Source organism: Phaenicophaeus curvirostris, chromosome 3 (assembly GCF_032191515.1).
Source record: "Phaenicophaeus curvirostris isolate KB17595 chromosome 3, BPBGC_Pcur_1.0, whole genome shotgun sequence".
Classification (NCBI taxonomy): Eukaryota; Metazoa; Chordata; class Aves; order Cuculiformes; family Cuculidae; genus Phaenicophaeus; species Phaenicophaeus curvirostris.
This window is the reverse complement of record NC_091394.1, coordinates 83377240-83396745: the sequence shown is the minus strand read 5'-3', so window position 1 is coordinate 83396745 and position 19506 is coordinate 83377240. Positions and strand designations below refer to the sequence as shown.

At 38.4% G+C, this 19506-nt stretch overlaps 1 protein-coding gene across 10 annotated transcripts in view; it reads left to right on the top strand.

Moving 5' to 3' along the window:
* Positions 1-19506, top strand: part of TRPS1 (transcriptional repressor GATA binding 1) — a 218859-nt gene that overhangs the window by 36658 nt on the left and 162695 nt on the right. For 6 of the 10 annotated variants that reach the window (XM_069854555.1, XM_069854558.1, XM_069854556.1 and 3 more), the window contains exons 2-4: positions 2061-2219; positions 5208-6136; positions 17068-18197. In XM_069854555.1, coding sequence (XP_069710656.1) covers positions 2183-2219; positions 5208-6136; positions 17068-18197 — 2096 coding nt within the window. In that variant the 5' untranslated portion in view covers positions 2061-2182. Of the gene's footprint in view, positions 1-901; positions 924-2060; positions 2220-5207; positions 6137-17067; positions 18198-19506 lie in introns of those variants that run through there. The other 4 variants (XM_069854565.1, XM_069854560.1, XM_069854563.1 and 1 more) reach the window with 4 other exon arrangements.

Below are 19506 nucleotides of genomic sequence, written 5' to 3'. Positions count from 1 at the left end.
AAGGTGTCAAAATATGTCTCTCAATTTTTTTTTTTTTCATAAAAGGGAAAGCCAGATGAGTGCCAAAAGCCTTGTTCTCTTCTCTAGCCCTCCAGTAACAAACTACATGAGTGTATGTTATTAAGATGGTAAGATTAAATTTCTAGCTACTAACGTACTATCACAACAGCAAAGGAGGGAAAAAAGATCTTGAAAAAATTATGAAAATTAGTCTGACGGTCTCCTTTTAATAATAAGATCACTCCCAACCCCAACAGACAGTGTAGGCTGGAATTCCACAGGGCTTTTTTGTGGTCCTAATGATTTTAATAATACTTTGTGCTATGTAGCACCTTTCATTAGAGGATCACAAAGTGCTTTACAGTCACTAATTAATTAAGCCTCACAACACTCCTGTGAGATAGGTAAGTATTAGACATATATTAAGTTGAGACACCGAGTTAATGATTTTTTGCTGCATTATTCTAGGGAAATGATTGATGTTTAAGTGCCGTATGTGCGTTATATGTCTGTGTGTGGGTGTGTAATATATATGAGTGTAAAAGTATTAATTTTATTATCCCTTACAAAGAGTCTCTACTTGAGTCTGTTGAATGTAAGTGCGTATTTTCATTTAACTTTTTGTTACTCTAGCATATTGACTGATAACATCACAGTTTTCATAGACCCTTGACTCAGTTTGCTCTTCATCTGCTTGCGCGTTTGCTTGTTCAAAGATTAGTCAGTTGTATGTCACCAAATTCAGCCCTCTTTCTAACTGTATCATTCTGTAGAGAAGAGCATATGACTAAGACCTGACCTAAATCTGCAGTGCAAGCACAAGGCAAGAGCCATACTGTTGCAACAGGCTTTGATGACAAATGTCGTGTTCAATAAAAGTAATGAGCAACAACAATGACCTGTTGAGAGCTGATGATCAGCAGGTAATTAGCCATCATCTTCACCACACGTAAGAAACTATTGATTATTAGAATTAGCTTTTTCTACAGTAGTCATCATGATAACACATTATCCTGAATTACAAACTGATTTTAGCAGAAGTTTCCATTTTTTGCTTCCAGGGATAAACTGATGGGAGTGACTGATGAACAGAAAAGTCTGTATCTCACAGATGCATGAACCATATAGAGTAGCCTTGGCTGGTTTTAAGGGAAACTACTTATAACTGTTAGTTTTATTTCCACTTTAAGGTAGCTGAAGGTGATCATATCAAGTACAAAAAAAACAACAACCCAGGTGGTATACAAGTAATTTCACCATAATGAAAATAAGATACTATACCCTGCGCAAGGACAGGTTCTACAGTCTAGGCCTTATTCAAAGTTTCCTCAGCTTGAGAATTCTCGTCATCCACAGCAGGCTTAGTAATTTTTTTATTTTGAGAAGATCACAATTTCCAGTGGTAAAAAGGTAGTTCAGTCCCAATGGTAGTTCAGTCCCAATGGTTGTTCATCACTTAGCCTCTTCACTACCAGCCAACAAATGTGCTTATTATTGTGATGGCATTTTTGAGATGTGGATGGTTGCCCAGATGAAGTATCACCACTAAATTTGTTTCAAGTGGGAGAGGAGAGAGCCAGCAGATGGTAACTTTCAGTTGCTGATGGCAGAGCCTGAATATGAACCAGTTACTTGTATACCTTTAGCTGTCCCATTCGGACAGGCCCATTATTATGCACAATGCTTGCCAATATATGTGAATTCGCAAGGCACGCTTATTTTTTATAGCATTTTCCCAGCTCATTTTCAACACTTACTTTAAATTTGTTTGAAACTTGTTTTTTGGTGAACATCACCTCTGAGATAAAAATTATCTCTCTTTCTGTGCGTGTATATGTGTTTGTGTGCGTGTGTTTACAAAAGCGTGTGTGTGTGTCTGAGGAGAAGGCAGCTACGGAATTTCTTATGCTTCATAGAAATACAGAAAAGCAGCCACTATTTGTGTCGTGCCCAGTAATAGATGCTTATGAATGTACAATAGGCATAATAATGTTTATAAGTAAAAAGAACATGTTTTGAATGCATAATTTAGGAAGGAAATGTTTTTTTTTGTTTTGCAGATATTCAGATCAGCTCTCAAAATGTCTTCTGTGTCTTCCGTGCATCTTCTAAGACAATTGCATTAGCCCGCCTGCTAGTTGACTAATAGAATTAATAATTGTAAAAAGCACTCTAAAGCCACATGCCTTATGAAGTCAATGCTGGGTATGATTTTACAAGTATGTGATCCATTTTTTCAAGTGAAATTGTTAACTGAAAATGTTCTTGGCACACAATAAAACATTGTGCAATCTGTTATTTGTCTTAGAGATAATATTTTCAGAGAGGCTATATTCTTTCTATATCTAACTTATGACTTGCTAGGGGATGGTTTCGTCAATTTAGGAGTATTGCAAATGTAGTTTTATTTACATAATATGTCTCTGAAAAATGATAGTGATGGAATTTCAGTGACAAAAAAATACCATGTCTTTTCTTACCATCCCCTTGAATGGATATCAAGTAAATAAATGACAGATAATTTTTCAAAAGCTAAAAGAAAGAAGAGGGGAAAATGCTTTTAAATTCAACTTAAGACAGTTTTTACATTGAAATAAATGTTATCTTCTTTCCTTTCTTTCTCCAAGTGTAGAAAACTGCATGGGAAAGCTCCATTAGGCAGATATTCCTCTCCCCTTTACGTACAGACTCACAGATATGTCAGGAAAATTTGAACAGAAGTATCTAGATCTGAAGTACTGTCGCATTAGCCTGTATACAGTCCAGATTTTTCTTTTCTTTGCTTTATAGGGATTTTTTTCTGTCCTTTTCTCTTGACTTTCTTCTGTCTGTTGCCACAAAGATAGCAAAATCTCTAAACTTCCTTATCTGCCAAAAATATCTGTAACAAAAACATTTTAAAACATTGCATTTAGCCTTGTTTAATTCTGACTGAGGTAACAGTCATGATGTTTACTTTCTCGCTTTCTGATTTCTCTTCACTGCATAGTCAGGACTCCTTTCTCTGTCCTCTAAGTGCCATAAATTGCATTTAAACAGAAGTTATTTTAAAAATGGTTTGGAATATGTAACCAGGAGGAAAATACAGACTTAGCTGAACACCTACCAGTATTTTTAGTGTGTGTTAACCAAGAACATTCGTGAAGTCCCACAGAGAAGCAGTAATGCTAAAAGGCGAAGGACTATCTTTATACCTTGAATTATATATGTGCACATGTTGTTTTAGTAGGCTGAGTCTGTATTGTAATAGTTCTCTTACCACAATGGGAAATCTTTCTTTTCTCTGAGTTCTGAGCGACTTTGTGGTTCAGAAGTTATTGGGGGAAAAAAAAAAAGTAAAATTTAGTGCATGCATATCCCAGTAGGTGTGGTTGACATTAAAAAGAAGACACTTAGTTCCCAAGCATGTGCCTCTTCTACAGTTCAGAATCACAGTAGGCATTTAAGAAACTTATTAAGACCACACGGAGTGTCAAAATTTCTGTAACATGAGCTGGCATTCTCTGTGAAAGCCGTTTTGCTGTAGCCCATGCTGCCTGTGGATCAGCCCAACCACAAAGACAACAGAGCCAGCCCAAGACACAAGTTGAACACTTCCCCTAAGAAGTTGTCTGTTTTTATCAACATATCATACAGTGCCCTTTCATGTGGAGCAGATGTAAATAAGAGGATGTACAGACGCCTGTTCTTTTATTTTTAACCTCCATCCCCAGCCATACTTCTTAAAGTACTGTTTTGAGAGAAGGTCATTTCTGGCTTTTAAAGGTTTGGATGCGGCACCTCTTGGAGCACATCGGGCTGGTCCCAGCATAGACAGGTGGTCCTGCCTTTGCAGAGCAATATATGTCTCCAGGACCTCTGTAGGCACTCGGCTGTGGCTGGCCTGGGAATGGAGGCTCTGGCTTGAGTCTGCAGCTCGCATCTCATGTGTGGTACTGCAGGCTGCTGCCACCGGACCACACACAATTTGGCAAAGAGGAACATCCATCATTATATACAGCAATGGCAAAGATAAGAGCACAGAAAAAGTTGTAGCACATCTGTCTTCTGCCCCTAGCTAGCATGTGAACACAAATGGATCAAACCAGCTGGTGTTGAATATCAAATCCAGAACTACAATGGAGAGTGCAGGGAAGTTTCACATACATATATTCTCTGCGAAGGCTGGGGAAGGTGAAGATATGTAGTGGATGAGGAATTTAGCTTCCTATCTGCATAGTTGGATTATTTGTTCTTCCATAATCTCCCCTGTTCTGCTGGCAGCTAACTCACTGGTGGCAGACTCCTCTTTTCTCTCTGATCCTTATTGCTGCCCTTTCTGAGCTTTCTTAAATGGATCCTGAAATTGTACTTGCATATTTAGTAACAGTGGCTACATTTGCAAGGAGACTGAGTAGAGGAAGGTTCGGCTGCTTAGATCCATGTGGATTCCAGGTGTTTTCGGGGTAGATTCCTACTCAGGCACAGAGCAACGTCAAATGTCTGGATCTAGGCCTGTAAAATTTTATTGACAACAGGTCTCTTAATAAAGTTAGTTTCTCTTCGTTTGGCAAATAGAACTAATTACATGAATAGTGGACTGTAGGACCAGACTCTAGAATATCCATCTAATCCTGTTTGGAGTTTATGGGCAGAAGCGGGGGGAGCTTTTGCTATAGAGAAACTGATACCTGCTTTAGAAAAATGTTTTCTCTGAAACCTCAAATTTACTTACTCACCTGTATCTGTTTCCTTCCTAATAACTTGTTTAAGTGCTCCTGATTATGTCTTTTAGGTGTATTTTTGCAAAACTACATTATATGGAGTTGTACAGTGTATGAACAGTGGAAGTTTATTTTTCCCCTTAGATTTTTAAAATGATTTTAAAGGAAGCATTCATTTAAAGTTTTTATCTGCCAGACTATTATCTTCTGAAAAGATAATGAAACCTGTAATTCACTCACTCTGTTGGCAGTGTTTTTTTACTTTGAAGTTGTCTTTTATTTAAGTTCAGTCTCAGTGTGACCATTTTTTTAAATATAAAGTTCCAGTTTTCTGCATAGACTAAAAATCTGCTTGACCAAATATTTCTGAGAAGTTGATATATTCATATAGTTCAGAATGCTTTAAAAAGTGCCAGGGTTATAATCTGTTACTTATCTTGAATAATTCTATAGGGTTTTTTTTTTTTTTCCTTTTTTTTCTTTTTTTTTTTTTTCCTGTGGTAGATATGGTCCGGAAAAAGAATCCCCCTCTAAGAAACGTTGCTAGTGAAGGTGAGGTACAGACCCTTGAGTCTACAGGTACTGAAAGTGAAGAGTCTGGAAGGAAAAAAGAATTTTCCACAGAGCAGATGCAAGAAAACACTGACCAGGGTGATGCGGCAGAGTTAAATAACAAGGAGGAACTTTGCACGCATGTCCAAGAGCCATCTTCCAGCATTAAAAAGGACTTGAAAAGCTCAGTGCTGAGTGAAAAGGCTGGCTTCAATTATGAAAGCCACAATAAGGGAGGAAATGTTCCATCCTTCCCTCATGATGAGGTGACAGACAGAAATATGCTGGCTTTCTCATCTCCAGCTGCTGGGGGAATCTGTGAGCCCTTGAAGTCTCCTCAAAAATCAGATGCAGATGACACCCAAGATGTGGTCTGTACCCCGTCAGGAGATGCAGCGGAGACAAATGAGGAGCATCAGATGTCGCCAAAAGCTTCAGATGAAACAGTGCAAGTGCAAAGTGGTCAAACTGATGGCCAAGGCTCTAGCCCGGTCCCCATGGCCTCAAAAAACCCACAAGTGCCTTCAGATGGGGGTTTAAGGCTGAACAAATCTAAAACAGATTTGTTGGTAAATGATAACCCAGATACGGCGCCTCTGTCTCCAGAGCTTCAGGACTTCAAATGCAACATCTGTGGATATGGTTACTATGGGAATGACCCCACAGATCTCATCAAACACTTCCGCAAGTACCACCTAGGACTGCACAACCGTACCAGGCAGGATGCTGAGCTCGACACTAAAATTTTAGCTCTCCACAACATGGTGCAATTCAGCCACTCCAAAGACTTCCAGAAAGTCAACCGCACTGTGCTTTCAGGAGTGCTGCAGGACATCAATTCCCAGAGGCCTGTCTTATTAAATGGGACTTACGATGTACAGGTTTGTATTTTTCCAGCCTCCTCACTTCTGCTAACTGCAAAGTCATCTATTTGTAAAGCTTCTCCTACATATGTGATTAAAGTATTCGGTATAACCTGCTTAAGCCTTATGAACTGTTTTGGTCTATTTTAGTCAGACTGCCTGTAGGCATACTGAGCATCTTGTACAGTAGATGAGTGCTTGGCTTTTTGACCAGTGATATTTCTGTATGATTTAGTCATTGTGGTAATCAATAGCAAAAGATCTTATTCAGCAAACAGGCAAATTGCTGAATTGGTAATCATATCTGAAGGATTTGCTGTCATGGAAAGAAAAGAGCAAATAAGAATGAAAAATAACAGCCAGATAGACAAAAGACAGCAGCTGGAAATTAAAAATGTAATCCTAAATTGTCAGCTGCTGGGAGTCAAGATTTGGCTTATTGATTCTTTATTAAGATAAAATTAATGGCAAGTTTTGGCAATTGTAAAGTCATCTAGTGCCAGGAAAACAGGATGCACAATGGGTATTTAAAACATTTCAAAAAGTAATAGTAATCCACACTGTCCTTTATGTTAGAGAGCCTGCAAGGAAAGGACTATTGCCTCAGTCATTTTCTTATCTAGTTGGAATGGGGGAAAAAACTGCACATACTCCTTGGGGCCCGGGGGGTTGGGGAAATCGTATTTTTTCCATGAAAAAGTAGACCCACACATTTTTCATGGAGTCTCTGTTATTATCAGCTAATATTTAATTAGTTAGGAAAAAAATCCTCTCATGAGTGAACTGAGAGGTGCAGTAGGACACCTCAATATTGTATTATATAAAAATTCAGATTTTAAGAAAATAATACAAGTAACAAGGTTTGCATGCCAAATGAGTTCACATGTCCATTGAATTTCACGTATTTGTTTGAATAGGATGTGAAGTCTGACCTGCTAGTAATCACTCCCGGGTATATTAAAATAAAAAGGTAGAACATGGAAAATATTTAAAAATGCTTGCAGAGACTGTAGTTATAGGAAAGAAATTTTGCAAAACAGCTTAAGATGGCTAACATCTAACTTCAAGTAAGAAGCTGAAACCGGAACACATGTCAGGAACTTGAAGGTTTTTTAAGTGATTTCAACTTTTCCTCTTTTTTCAGAAACTTCACAACTTCTTTGTGGAGCAGCAAATCAAACTAAGGTCGTTATTATGCATAAAAGCTGCAATCTTTGAATTGCTGTCTTATTAAAAGATCACTTCAAATGTCTTGTGTCAGACACTCACTCCTGTCAAACTGTGATTAGAAAGCAAATACGTGATTTAGTAAAAAGATGTTAGAAGTGAATAATGTCAGAATGTGAAATTATGGTTTATAATTAGCACATAGTATGATGTTAATACCTGGATTTCCTGCTATAGTCTCAGTTTGCTGACTCTGGGGACAGCATCTTAGAGAAACTGATCCATGCTGTCAGGAAGACATTCAAACTGGAACAGCTTAGGCATACAGTATAGAGGAATTTGAGTTTCTAAACACACTTTCATTTCCTCCAAACAATTGTTTCGTTAGGTTCTTAGTTATTTATAGGAAAGTTAATGCTTGATTAGAATGAGCTGGACACTTTTCCTATGCAGTGCTTTCAGAAATAAAACAGATGTGTGAGCTATCTCAGTTTGAACTGATAGAAGTAGAAATAAAACAGCTGAACCTAGACTATACTTGTCTACTAAACCCTGGCAGTAAGATACTGCAGGAGAGACAAAAAGCGGTAGGAAACAGCTATAGATAATCTGCTTGAGATCAGTCTTTTCTCAAACGAAAAACATTTTCCAAAATAGAACAGACAGCCTATACAATGTTGGCAATTTATTTTAAAGAAAAAAAATTGGATCTGGAAACTTAATTTTTAAGAGTGCTAATTTTCCCTGCCCAATTTGGGAAGAGAAGATTAAATAAGCTTTTGTGCCAAATGCCATACTTCATCACTTGCACATGCACCAGATGTTGATCCAGAACATGTCAGAAGATAAGTAACTGATTAATATTTTTATGCTTTCTCCTCCCCCACTCCTGATACAGAGCAGCTTTGTGAGATTCATAAACACAGTAAAAGAACGTTTGAAAATCCCCTTTGCACCCACACATGTTTATATTGCTACTATGTCCGTTTTGGAGGGTTTTTTTCTCAGGCATCTGAGTGGCTGGCTTCTGCTGCTGCAAGGAGAGATTGTATCGATTGAAGCTCTGGTTAGAATTGGTTCAGTCAGACTCTGCATAACATGGAGAGTGACCTGAACCAGAATAATTGATTCATTTAAACAATATTAGTTTGTGTAGATACCCTGCTAAAGGAAAATAATCCTTTTGTAATTAACTTGAAAGAGTAGTGGACTGAGCTTAAGGTCTGATTTATTGATCCCCTTGCACTTAACAAACTATTCTGTTGTAGCTGGGGTGGAAGTTGTGGATGGATTTATGGCCTCAGGCCAGAGAGCTGTGTGTAGAAGTCAGAGGATGAGGGAGGCTGACTTTGATCTGGCTCACAGTGGTCAGTTGAAGACCACGATATATGAAGCTTGGTAGTAGTGAGGGATGCTACTGAATCCCCTAGTTTGCATACATAACAAAAGCAAACAAAAAGCAATGGAGAAATGTCTGAGTGCAGAACAAAACCCAGTTTCTCCTATCCTATCTCCATTCAGGAAGGGATGTGGTCACTTTCCCAAGGGCTTGGAAGAAAGAGATCAAATGCATTTTGGGGCTTATACCACAGAAGTGAAGTCTGTCTTAGAAAACTCAGCCACTAGCCCACCTACCCATCTCCCTCCCTGCAAGCAATATCTCCCCTAACCCTAAACCTAGCTTTTAGGTTTGTTTGGGTTTTTTTTTTGTTTGTTTGTTTTTTTTTTTTGTTGTTGTTGTGTTGCAGTCTGCAAAACAGTGGGGATATACATTTGGCTTCATATCCAGGTATGCAAATGTTGGGACTGTGTTTTGTAGTACCTAAAGAGGATTTGGCTGGGAACTGTGTAAATAATCCAAGCTTTCTGGCCTCTTTTTTTCTTGATTTGAATATTTAATCCAGCAAGATAATTTTGTCGTCTTTGAAAATGTGATTTTGTTTTGAAAATCTCCTGTAATCTTTGTTCCTGTTTTCTTCCTCAGAGGTTTTTGGTTCATTGAGTTATAATAAATTCTATAGGAGTGGGTAAAATCACTGAGCTGTTTCTGGGAGATTAGCTGTCTTGCTAGTATAGATTTCAGAAAACATTTGCTAGCACATCTCTGAATTCCCAGAGAATGCGTTAATCGGCTTTATTGCTTTTGTGAGAATAATATTTGAAGTGAGTTTAATGGATAACTTTTGCTCATTCCTCTCATTACCTTTTCTTTGTATTTAGTTAATTGATCAGCATCTAGAAGCTGTTTTGTCTTGCTGGATATTTTAGCCTATGTATGCCTTTCTGAGTGTGCCTATCTGACTTTAGATATTGTATCTAAAGACTTCTCTTGAAGTAAAATTCAGGTGACTAAATTAACAGCTATGATGCTGAAAACCACTGCTTTGTTACTCTACGATTAAGTCTCCTGTGTTTGATGATCCTTTAATGTAGAGCATGGAAAGGTCTGGAGGCAGGCAAGAGGCTGGCAGGTAGGCAGGAGTCTTTTTTTATAATGTCCTCGATTTTTTTTTTTTAAGTAACGAGTGGGACAGCTTCAACAGAAAGATTGGAGAGTGCTGTCTTCCACATACTAACTTATAATCATGGGGTTCGACATTGCCCATTGAGGGAGAAGTGGACTTGGATCCCCTCTGACAGAGCAAGGAAAGGAACCTACTTTTCCTGTTTCCTGAACAAGTGTTGAAGCCATTAGGCTATTGTATAAAAGAGAGCATGATCCCATTTCCTGATATGTTTTAAAAGAAAACAGTGTCCCTCAAAGAAAGGACAGAAATGTCAGCATTCAGGTGAGGGTTTCAGATGGCATGTCCCAAGAGAGAAGGGCATTCGTGTAGCCATGAATAAAGACATACTGCAGTGCTCAGCAGTTCTTACAGTTCATTCCAGGCAGCTTCACATTGTGCGTGCTAGCTTTGAGGAGCTTCCTGCTGAGCATGGCACTGGTTTTGGAGCTTGTTGTCACAGATCTACCTCCTCTTATGTTAAGCCATTAAAGAGGTTCAGACTCCTGTCTGAAAGTACTGGGAAGTGATTTTAAAGTTTTCTTTATCTATCCCTCTCATTTTGATTGTTTCATGGCTTTAGATACTAGACTGCCATGTAAGATAAGAACATAAATTTCTGAAAAGCCATAAACTGATGAAAGTAATCCAGATTTTTTTATTGTATTTCAATGAGCCCAGGAAAAAAACAACGTATTACGTTATCTAGCTGTCCCACAGACTAATGAGAGATTGTAGCAGATTTTTTCTTTCATGGTTCTAGACATTCAATATTAAATCTCTTAGCCTAATCTTTTGTCATATATGACTATGAGTAACAACTTTTCCAGGATTTTCACAGCAATTGAGAGCCCTTCTGGATGTCCAACTACCAGACTGCTCAGCATCCTAGAAACTGGCAGAAGTGCCCACACATGCAGAGTGTATAAAGCTCTTTCTTTTGTCTCTTGTAAATCAGTGGTGAGCTCCATATGCCTACACAAAGTTATGTATGTGTATTTTTTAGTGTTCTGGATTTCAATATATCAAATCTGGCAGCTTTTCTGTTCTCATGTTAGAAGTGTGTGACTAGTAATATAACTTTTTAATTAAAGTCTGGTCTAACTAGGATTCAGCTGAATGAGAACCAGTGGTTTTATTATTAGTAGCTTCTGCTTCGTATCCTTTACTCTTATATTAGCAGTTTGACTGAATATGAAGCTGCAAAGGTAAGACTAAAAAATCTGTAGGGGGTCCGTGGGGATACAGATGTAATCAGCATCCCTTCTGATTTTAAAGGGTTTCCTCTGTGTTTTTGGTGGTTTTGTCAAAGTGACTCTTACAGTCACTTTCACAAGTAGCTAGACTGAAGGCATAAACAAATAGAGCATTCACTTTTGTATCAGTGACAAATCAAACTTCTTAATGTTTACCTGTGTCATCCAGTGGGATTCTGATAGGGCTGCATGGATACGTAATTTGTTGATGTGAGTATAAGAAAACATATACGTGAATGAATTTTCTTTTTCTCACATGATGAAACAATTTGATCCAAATTTCATATTGTCAATCTTACTGACTTTAGCTCAATACAAAAATATATATAAATGTTCATATGCTTGTGTGTGTGTATATATACATGTGCTTCTTATATGTATGTGCATACATACATATATAAATATTATGTGAAAAAGCACCTATAGCATTGTAGGCATCTAAATTCTGTATTGGCTGTAGCTTATAAGTAACAATTTCTATTCTTACATGCGGTAGAAGTTCTTCGTATCCTTTTGCTGGAGACATTAGCAAGTTAACTCTTCAGAATGGTATGCAGTGATTTAAAGCATGTCAGCTGCTAAATACTCAATGCCTGGAAATATTCACTTGCTCTGTGACAAAATTTAGCTATTTTAGCTTTCTTTCAGTGAGAAGTAGTCTACCCTCAAATTATTGCATTCGGATGGGCATTTTCTGTGGAATTACTGACATGATGTGTATTCACAGCCTTCAGAACAAAGTTGTTTATGTGTTAAGGTTTCTCATCTTTATTCCAGGGTTATCTGGTAGTGTTTGAAGACAGGTTAGTGAAGAAAGCTGGTGAAACTAGTAAGAGTCACAGATAATATTCAAGCATATAAACTGCTAAGCTAGCCCACAGAAGTGACGAGAGTTCATAAAAATAAAGTTGCTGGGGAAAAAGGAAAGCAGCTAAGTTTTCTTCTGGTGTAAATTAGTGCAAGTTTGCCTCAAAGTCTGGGGGTCTGTGTGAGTTTACAGTAGCCAAGGAACTGTCTGGTAATTTTATCTGTACATAGAGAGAATAGAAAGGATAGTGCTTCTTTTAGGTGCTAGATATTAATCTAGTAGCATTAGCCAGCAAATGAAAGTCTTGGTTCTGTGTTCCTTACTTTTCTTGGTTTTGCACATCTGGTCTCCTGACCTTAATTTAAGTTCTGTTATTTTTCTGTCATAGTCTTTGTTTTAAAAACACCTTTTAAATTCTGATGTCAAAAACTGTGCTGTCTTTAATGGCAACAGAATAAATCTTGAAAAGAATACACTCATGTTGAATGAATGTGACCAAATAGTTTGCTTTCTTGTTCTGATAAGTACAAAAAAAAAAAAAAGCCAGGAGTTTGCTCATAGTCTTTGCCTCACTTGCGCAACATAGTTTTGTCTACCAAGAAATTGATCACAGTATGGCAAATAGTTATAAGAAAACAGTCTGAAGGTTATCCTAGTTTTACATATAGAGTGAGAGGGAGTGAGTTCTCTGTAGTGGAGGTTAGACAACTGGGTGGTGTTACACAAACTTGCATAAAAGCCAGGAATCTGTTCTGGCCTGCACGACATGAAAAACTTCATAAATGTGGGATGGTTAAAATGTTCTGGATGCTATATTGCACAAAGCAAATGAATAAACAAGAGCATTAGAAAATATTTTAGGATTAGAAGATTAAGAGTAATTGGCAAAGGCAGACTGGATGGCTCAGGAGATTGGTAAGGGATCTGGAGCCTTTCACCTCCTGATTAGCCAAAGATGTAACTGAGGTAATAAAAAAAAGGTGGTTTGTTAACGTTTGATGTTCCAGTGCAGATGGTTGGTCTAGTTTCTAATCAGTAGTTGCAGAAGAAGCCAGAGGTCAGAGACAGCTTTATGCTGTGCATGTAAGCCTTGCAGTTGAATCTCATGTGGATATAGGCAGCTAGTTTCTACTGGTGGACTTTTCATTATGAAATGTATGATAACAGAATCTAGCAGACTTTGTCTTCCTTGGTAAATTTTTTTTATTTTCTGTAAGCATTACATTGAAACTGCTTTGGAGAGGTAAGGTTTAGGATTGAACTTGGAAAAGGAGTGGGAGAATAGAATAGGGTAGCATTTAGATAAAAGGCAGGCTAAAGACATTAAAAAAAAGAAAAAAAAGGAAAGTACCTCTCCTTGCCCAAGTTTATGTATTCCATGAAATCATTGTTTTTGGTTTGTCTAATTAAGGTAATACAGACATATCTGTTGGAAACATATAGTGAAATTACACAGCTTTGTTGAAGTACTTGCCAACATGCTTTAGAAAGTACAACTTGAAACACTGTCAATTATCGTGTTGTCTCTTCTCGTCTTTCTGGCTATTTTTGGAAATGTGTGGTGTGTGAGGAGACGGCTTAGTTGTATTAACACACAGACTTCAGTCCTTGTAGTGCATTCTTTACCAGTCTGCTAGATTTTGATAATTTTCCCCCTTAATAAATGAATTTAAGAAGTAAAAGTTTTGAGTTTCTGGGAAATATATTTCGGTTTAATGCCAAACAAAGACATGGCATTGAAAAGCAATTTTTGAAGAATGTCAGTGCAACCATCTCTAGTGCAGTAAAGGAGAACTCATTCCAAGAGCCATCTTCCTCTATACAGCATAATTATATCAACTGTATTGCCATAATTGGGGTGCTGCAGGAGGGAGTGATAATCCCAAGGTCTCACAAGGAAGTGACAATGAAAGAAAGAACTGAATCAGGTTTCCCCACTCCAAACAGATGGTTTGTATGTTAGATTCCCTTTAAAATGAGAAATATAAGGGTGAATTTTCTTCTGTGCTTGTTGAAAGAACTGTTGATCTGTAGGTGCTCTTACATTTCCAGTGCAAGCTGTACCTGTATTTCTGATGCCACTACGGTCAGCATTTTTTAGCATTGCTTTTGTTTAGTTTTTCCTTCTTTATGTTGGGGAGAACATCTATTTAAGAAAATAGAATTGTGTCAGGGAAAAGCAGGGGACTAGATTTTGTGGATATTAATTTCTATAGCACATATATATTTCTTTCCCTCTTTCTCCTTCTCTTCCTCCTTTATTATTCAGCTTTCTGGGGCAGGTCAGAGAAAGCAAGAGGTTAAGGACAATTAAGTATCCAGTGGAGGAGTTTAGTGCCTGTATGTAGAAATAGAACATGTAAATGAAAAATCTGATGCAAGCTAAGACTGAGCAGAGTGAAGGAATTCAACCTACATGATTCTGTGAATCCAACAGTTCTGCAATATGTAGGCGCCTTCCAAATTTGCCTGGCTGTAAGCTGGAACAGCTTCAGTTTATACTGTCACTTCAAGTGCTTCTGCTAGCCTCTTTGCATGGAAGGTAGTTTATTCAAATCTCTTTATCTGGTGACCCCCAAGGAGGCTTTCAGTAGGTTTTGTTATGCATGAAAAATGGCTTTCGTGTGTGATAAGATGACACTGTGTTACCGTTCACGTACAAGCTCTCCTAATAGGTCATATTATTTCGATTTGTGGTAGGGTAGTCAGGGAAATGCTAGCTCGATAACTGGTAATCAGTTACATTCCAGTGCTATGTCCCCCTCCATTGAAAAAAATAAACACACATAGAGTGAGAATACTTACTTCTATTTTATCTCCTTGTAATGCAGGGAAGGATGTATTAGCATGGGACACAAACTGGCTATGTAGGCCACTGAGCAAGATTAGCACAAGTTACTGAAATGCTTTGATTTACAGTCCATTGTATAAAATGCTAGTACTAACACTATGTTTTCCAATGTTCAGAAATGAAACTAATAAGTAATGAACAGCAGCTGGGATTATTGTCATTTGCAATTTCTAACTGGTGTCTACAGGGTGTCTGCAAAATAAATTCGTTATCTGTAGGCTCTGTGAATGGACAGCTGAGGGTAATGGATATATTCACTCATTAGAGCCACTTAGAGTAAAGCGTTTTGGCTGGTTTTCTGTGCATGCTTAGAACAAACATAAGTATCTAATTAAATGAGCAAAAACAGATCACCTTGCAACTTATGTAATCACCCAGTGAGCTGCTGTTGTTTTCTGTTTACCATAATTCCTTCAGTGCTTTCTTTAAGTTGTCTTTCAACACCATTGAGGCTTTGAAAACTGAAAATGCAGTGGATGGAGACCTGAAGTGCCAGATACTGTGGAACAGGCCCAGATCCCACTCTTGTTGGTAGATCAGACTCAGCATGGCTTTGTCTCCAGTTCTTGCTCACCATAAAATGAGATATCTTGGGCAGTACAGAAAATCTACTAAGACCTCCCTCTTCCTAAGAACCTCTTCAAAACCAAATTAATAACTTGATATCGGAACCTGTAGCCTCAGATTAAGTGAAAATGTTATTACAGTTAAGTCCTAGCTGTTTGGCAGCCTGACTCACCGTTGCCTAAAAAGATATGTTTCCTAAACAAACAGAAAGCAATTCTCAGTTTATTTAAGAAAATATTTCAACCAGCATATGGGAATTGTGCTTTCTTATTTAAAAAAGAAAAAAAGAAAATGGGAGATTGAATAGCAGCAGCTCATTATATCATGGTTTAGCAACTTATTGACTCACTATATGTGTTCCATTCCGATGGGGTACGAAGGATAGCATCTCATTCTCTGAGCTATATGGTTAAAAGTAAATTATTTTATATGCATTAAAAAATGTTTACATTTCATGCTGTCTGTATGTCTGAGTCTTTATGTATGGTGTGATACTGAATGAGCAGTGAAAACATGCCTTTTTTTTGTGGCACAGCTGTTGAGAAGAAAAATAATTACACCACTTGCCTAATGTATTATAACTAAATCCTGCAGAAATGTAGTATTACAATTACTAGTTGGGAGAAAGGAAATCTAACCCCGCGTGGAAATTTTATATTCCCTGTAAGGCATCTCCTGGGTGTACAGATTGAGAATGTGGCACAAGGAGCCTTCCACCAATGTCCTTGATGTAGTGGTGTAGACTGGATGAACGGCAAAGGAGTAGATGGCTGTGGATTTTGGGCATAAAGAATTATCTTCTTGATCCTGTACACTTTTACTCGTAAGAAAAAAAAAAAGAAAGATGTAGGGCAGTGGTGACAGTTGTGTCTGCAGATTCTTTCCTTGGCATTCAAACCAGTTGCACAGGAGCAGCAAATCTCCCCCTGATGTCACAGGCAGGTGTGGTGCACTCTTGGGAAGGGCAGGCCTCCCTGCTATGAGAACACAGGGTTTAATAGCATAAGCCTTGGAAGCCTTGTTTCCTTCCTGCAGACCATTTTGCTCAGAGATCATGAGAACAGTTAAGTAGACCTACCTTTTTTTTCTTAATTAGTGATGTCATGGGCTTGGGTGTGGTAAGTTTCTTTGCCACATGCCATTTTTCTACTGTATTTTTTCCATCCTAAATTGAGCTCTGTGCATGAGAGGAACAGAAGATTTCCTTGGAGAATGTCTGCACTGAGTAATCCTTGAGAAAACTGCCTTTTCTTTCAGACATCAGCCATTATGGCTGTGTTAAAAAGTGTCCTGGCGGATACTGGATATTTCTGTAGGAATGGTCTTTGTAAGACTTGGTCATATTCCGACCCAGCAAACTGAATTCATTATTTCAAATTTAATTTTTGTTTGCTCATATTTAGAAAGCAATTATATTGGACTGTTAAGCATAAATATGATTAAAACATGTAAGTGTATTGAAAGGAAAAGATTGAGGGCCTATTCTTTTGTTCTACACCCCATATACATTCCCAGCAAGTTTACCTGTGAAAGAGCTCAAGGATATGGGAACTGATGATTTAGTATTCATATGGAATATATATTCAGCTATGTGAAATATTTAAAAATCTTCAGAAACAAATGCTAAATACATGAGGTTATAGGTATGGTATCTTTCTGCATTAGTAGAAGTGAAAATGATGGTGGTAGTTAATCAAAAAGGCTTATGAATTGCTCTCCATTTCTCCTTTTTTTTTCTTCCTTACTGTTTGACTAAATCTCAGTGGAGCTAAAATGACCTTATTTTTTATTTACAGGTTACTTTAGGTGGAACCTTTATTGGAATTGGGCGGAAAACTCCAGATTGCCAAGGCAACACCAAGTACTTCCGCTGCAAATTCTGCAATTTCACCTACATGGGCAACTCCTCCACTGAACTAGAGCAACACTTCTTACAGACTCACCCAAACAAAATGAAAGCAGCCCTTCCCTCCTCTGATTCTGGTAAAACTTCAGAGAAAAACTCCAATAAATCCAGTCCTACTCTTCGACCATGTGATTCTGGAGACTTGGGGAAGTGGCAAGACAGAATCACTGTAAAAGCAGGAGATGATACACCAGTTGGATATTCGGTGCCCATCAAGCCAATAGATTCCGCTAGACAAAATGGTACCGATACAACCAGTTACTACTGGTGTAAATTTTGCAGTTTCAGCTGTGAATCGTCCAGCTCATTGAAACTATTAGAACATTACAGCAAACAGCATGGGGGAAGCCAGGCAGGAAGCCTTCACCCAGATCTGAATGATAAGCTTTCTAGGGGATCTGTCATTAACCAGAATGATCTAGCCAAAAATGCAGATGGGGAGTTAGTGACAAAGACAGAAAAGGGTGTGAGTGTGGCAAAAAAGAAAGACTTGACTAGCAAAGGAGCAGAGGACAGCATGGTGACAAGCTACAACTGTCAGTTTTGTGACTTTAGGTACTCAAAGAGCCATGGCCCAGATGTAATAGTGGTGGGCCCACTTCTCCGTCACTATCAGCAGCTACACAACATTCATAAGTGTACCATTAAGCACTGTCAGTTCTGTCCCCGAGGCCTCTGCAGTCCAGAAAAGCACCTTGGAGAAATTACTTATCCATTTGCTTGCAGAAAAAGTAATTGTTCCCACTGTGCTCTCTTGCTTTTGCACCTGTCTCCAGGGGTGACAGGAAGCTCTAGAGTCAAACACCAGTGCCATCAGTGCTCATTCTCCACTCCCGACGTGGACGTTCTCCTGCTTCACTATGAGAATGCACATGAAGCCCAAGCGTCTGATGTCAAACCAGAAACAAACGCCCTGCCAGGGGCAGAGGGGCCACTGACACTCAAGGAGAACAAAGAACACTCATGTACCAAATGTGACTTTACCACCCAGGTGGAAGAAGAAATTTCCCGACACTACAGGTACAGTGGAGTTTGAAGTGATTCATGATAGGAACCCAAACAAACAGCCCTCCCTTAGTCCCTTAATTAAATGTCACCATTCCCCAAACATTTGAGGAAACTGGAAATCAAAATATGAATGCACACAGATATAAATCTTTACAGCCAGGGTCTAATCCAACATTTACTTTGTTTTGGAAAACCACCAGCTAAGTCAGTGGATTTAATTATACATTTAAACCTGTGCAAAGAAGAGGGAGATTTGGATTTTGTGTGCAGATGCTGAAGTTCCAGCATATTTGAGGTTTGGTCAACTATTTTCCACACAGAATCTTTTAGGTACTATTTTAGTTTAGGCTTTTTACCAGAAAGCTGGCATCTTCGTTCAGCAAGGGAACACAAATGGCTTTACTTTCCAAGATAGACTATGAATCCTTTCATGCTCCATAACAGTGCTTCAATGTACTACCTTTTTGTAGTATTTTCCATGCCCAAGTCCAGCAACACAAGAATTAGTTTAAGAGCATTCCACTGCTGTTTTGGTGTTGGTTTCACACTGGGAGCAGACACTCTTTTGTCTGTTGATGTCATCCCCCAAGATCCTTTTGCAGATGCTTATTTTTGTGTTGCTGGTTTACAGTGTCATTCTATTTATTTTAAATGCTAATGTTCCTATTTGGAGGTGGATGCAGCCAGTCTCCTGACTCAGTCTGACACAATGTTAAAGTGGCAGCCAACTCCCTGCTAAACTTCTTGGGTCAGTTCCTGGGCTGTTGTAAACTGGCAGTCCAGTTTACATCAGACGAAGAGCTGGCTCTTAGGCTCTGTAAAGAGCAAAAGTTATGTGCTGCTGCAAAAGCGATGTTAAATATTAGAAAATCATGCTAAATATGTTAATAGTTAAGGCTAATGCGTCAACAACAACGGAAAACTCGGTATCTATCTCATCTAAAAGATCTTTGCATGGAAGCCAGCTAGAATGAAGACAAAAGAAGATGCATTTTCAAAGCTAAAGCTTTGTTAAAAGCTTAAGAAACTGTGCCACGTTTATTAGATTCCAAGACATCCAAAATTAACAAAGGCAGACTAGGGCATGATAGTAATAGAGATTAAAGCTGGGGGCATCCAAATGTTGCCCAACAGAGGGCTGCATTGGCAATGTATCAGGAGTCTATTTAAAATTAAAAAAAAAAAAAAAAAAGGAGCAGATTGCTCATCTTTAATTTGGATCTAGGGCCCGTGGAGGATTCAGGTCCCAGCATGCAGTGCCCCATTTTTGATCCAAGTGGGCCTCAGGGATGTTGTGTGGATTAATTAGTTAATGTTTGTA